This window comes from Rhagoletis pomonella, unplaced genomic scaffold (assembly GCF_013731165.1).
Source record: "Rhagoletis pomonella isolate Grant_MI unplaced genomic scaffold, Rhpom_1.0 Rhpom_scaffold_00016, whole genome shotgun sequence".
NCBI lineage: Eukaryota > Metazoa > Arthropoda > Insecta > Diptera > Tephritidae > Rhagoletis > Rhagoletis pomonella.
The window spans coordinates 320,100-323,629 of NW_023458570.1; the positions used below are offsets into that span (position 1 = coordinate 320,100).

At 35.8% G+C, this 3,530-nt stretch overlaps 1 protein-coding gene across 2 annotated transcripts; it reads left to right on the top strand.

The window, feature by feature from the left end:
• The first annotated feature begins 771 nt into the window (after nucleotides 1-771).
• Nucleotides 772-3,530, top strand: LOC118749449. Of its 2 annotated transcripts, none has more exons than XM_036484249.1 (4): nucleotides 772-1,393; nucleotides 1,507-1,886; nucleotides 1,943-2,000; nucleotides 2,891-3,530. In XM_036484249.1, exons 2-4 carry the CDS (start codon nucleotides 1,864-1,866, stop codon nucleotides 3,200-3,202), a joined length of 393 nt encoding a protein of 130 aa, XP_036340142.1. In that variant the 5' UTR covers nucleotides 772-1,393; nucleotides 1,507-1,863; the 3' UTR covers nucleotides 3,203-3,530. The 2 variants fall into 2 exon arrangements, with proteins under 2 accessions (XP_036340142.1, XP_036340143.1); XM_036484250.1 differs by having other exon boundaries at nucleotides 774-1,393; nucleotides 2,897-3,530.

The following is a 3,530-nucleotide window of genomic DNA, read 5'->3' on the forward strand; positions in this document are numbered from 1 at the left end:
GAAAATGTCACATTAAACGACTGTCTAAATCTACGTTATTTTTTTATAAATATGGCCGTAAACCTTTCCTTACATCGTCAATTTCCATATTCTATTTTTACTCTTTCAATTTCGCTGACCAGCGCCGCAAACGATATCAACTAGTACGCTAACAACCAGAAATGAAATTTAATACGCAAGTACTTACAGTACTGCAAGTATACAGAGAGTAGATTTGCTACTCCCTTTTGGCAGCAGCAAACATTTTTCGTACGCGATGAGAGAAAGTAGAGTACGTACTTTGGTGGAGTCAAGCAAAGCACAAAATGAAGCTTAAAACGTAACGATTATTTTCCTGCAAAAAATAAAACTTAAAACGTAATCGTTATTTTCCGAGCAAAAAATAAAACTTAAAACGTAACCATTATTTTCCGAGCAAAAAATAAAACTTAAAACGTAACCATTATTTTCCGACCGAAAAATAAAACTTAAAACGTAACGATTATTTTCCGAGCAAAAAATAAAACTCAGTTAATAACGATTAAAGAGTGATTTTTATAATAAAACTTATAACCGTTACGGTCCCTGGAGAAAACTGAGTCGAAGAGACATTCAGTTTTACTCTTCCATTTTTGAGTTTTAAAATTCCAATAAGCTGAAATACTTCTAAAATATAAAAATTCGAGTATTTTTCTCTTATTAATTCGTCTGAAAAACCCTTTTCAGTTGTTTTTATTTTTTCAGTCCTGGTTGACATTTTCATGGAAACACCCATATGTTAAGCTTAGAACGAAACTAATGTGTACTCAAATCAAGAACATAACAGATATTCTTATTGTTGGTTTCAAAATTCTTAAAAGAAGAATCAAAAATCTTAAAGTTGAGTACAACGACGCTCAACCGTTATTCTTTACAAGTCATGGCATGCATACGCTGCTGTCAGCGTGCCAGCAGTACTCACATCTGTGTTTGTTTATATATCTGTGCAAGTGTAGCGACATTCATACGCAGCCGGACAATCGTAGTTGCCTTTGAATTTTTTATACATACATACGTTGCTGATAGTAAGGAGCGAAGCGTCAGCAAGGCCCACATTTGTGTTGTTAGGTCGGTGTTATGCAGAAATTTTGTTTGGCAAACTGCGTGAAATTGTTGTTGCAGCAAACTCGGAGAGAGAGAGTTTGGTGACTCTCACAGCAAACAAAATTTGTTGGGCCAAACAGATGAAAAATAAGTGTTGCCATACACAAAAATTTGCTGGAAAATACAGTATTGCCATACGATACGGTAGATGTTGCAGTTATACACAAAACATGTTTATTCCAGAAGAAAACGCGCTGAGTATATGTACTGCTAACGCAAAATTTTCGATATAAAGATATTTAATATCCGCGCGAATATAAAAGTTATTAAAGTGAGTATTTGTATTACAAAAACATTATTACTTATTTGTGTGTCGTTAGAAAATGACTAAGCAAAGAAATTTGTGAAAATCTAAAGTGGGTCAATTAATTTTTATAATTATAGAAATGTATATCTCCTGGAGCCGAGCGTTAACGGAAGAATTAATAAATCTTCTCCAGGCCCGAGAGTGTCTTTGGAACACAAAGCATTGCCATTATAGTGACAGGGATAAGCGAAATGCGGCAATAAATGGAATTCACGACGTTTTGGTGACGAAAGATCCCCTTGTGACCCCAAAAAACATTAGGGAAAAAATTCAAGGACTGCGCTCACAATTTCGGAGAGAAGTGAGGGCAATTGAAGCCAGTAAACGGAGTGGATGCGGCGCAGCAGATGTGAAAACACCCAAAATGTGGTGTTACGAGCTGCTCCAGTTTCTACGTCCAAACGTAGAAATAAGGGTGACGCAGGATAGTTTAAATGATGAAAACAGGCCACAAACGGTAAGATTTTGTGACATAAAGTTTTCTAAGAGTAATTTGTAATTTTTCCAATAAAGATACGATACGGACAATAATATAAACACGGATAACGCCTCGTTGAGGGACGAACCGTCGGTAAGTTATATTTTCACGATTCGTAGCCAAAATGCTGAAAAACGTTGAATTCATTAAAATAAATTACAAAGGCTCAACCATATTTATTTAAAAATTCAGGCATTATATTTAATTTGCATAACTTTTATTGTTGTTCTAACCACTCCAGCTTTCCTTCATTATTAAAATATTCAAGAAAAGAATTTCTTATTGCTTCAGGTGAGAGATTTCTTTCATATGATATTGCATTAGAATGCATTGTATCCATAAATGGTTCACTCAAAGAACTTATCCTATTACTTAAAATAAAGTTGTGAAGTACACAAAACGCCTGTATAATGGTCTCAATAGTTCTTACGTTTTGTAAGTTGATTGGTTTCTTCAGTATAAGGAATCTTTGAGAGAGTATGCCGAAAGCTCTTTCACTTGTTTGACGTGCCCTGGACAATCTTTTATTGAAAATAATTTTTTCACGCACACTTGTGAGGTGTGAGTAAGGTTTCATCACGTGTCTTTGTAGTGCAAAAGCATTATCGGCAACCACGACATAAGGCAATAATCTTTGGTTCCCTATAACTTTGTCTGGTGGAAAGTATGTATCCCCATTATTCAACACTCGCTGTAAAGACGAATGGCTTAGGATAGCTCCATCATGAGTTCTACCATTTGCGCCCACGTTTATATAAATAAATTTGCAATTTGCATCCACCAGTGCTAGCAGTACAATGCTATCAGTTCCTTTGTAATTGTGATAGTAAGAGCCATCTGATTGAGAAGCGTAGAAGCTTACATGCTTTCCATCTAAAGCTCCTAAACAAAGAGGAAACTGCCATTTCCGCTCAAACTGATCCGCAATTGATTTCCATTCATTTGGAGACTCCGGGAACTAAAAATAATAACAATTATTTTAGTTTCAGGTTTCATCATCTTGCAGAAAACGAAATAAGGCTCATTTTCAACAAAAGGTACAACAGGGATTAAAAGAGTTGACAAATATAATGGTGACAAACACAAAAAGGAAATATGAGTGGTTTGGCGAGGAGGTGGTCAGCATACTGGATGGTATGAAAAGTGAGGACGTTGCTCTGGAAACCATTGATGCCATCCATTCCCTGCTATCTTCCGCCAGAAAAAAAGACAAGGAAGTAACAAACTCCGCGACAACTCGGGATATTTTAAGTTTAGCTTTAGATGGTGTTTTAGATGATAGCGATTTGGAATAGATTTTAAGTTAATGTAAGTTTTTAATGAATTTTACGGTTGTGGTAGGTGATAAGTTTTAATGAATTTTTTTATTTTTACTTAATATCGTCACCTGACGGGAAGAGCGACCTATGTCGGCAGCCAATTCGAAAACGGCCTATCTCAGAAATTATTCAAGAACGCCCCACTTCAGAATTTGACTGAAGAACGCCCTATTTCAGAATTTTATTGAAAAACACCCTATCTCAGAATTCGGCTCAAAAACGCCCTATCTCAGCTGGAAATACATTGAAAATGTACTGAGATAGGGTGTTTTTGAATCGCCAGCTGAGATAGGGTTTTTTTTTT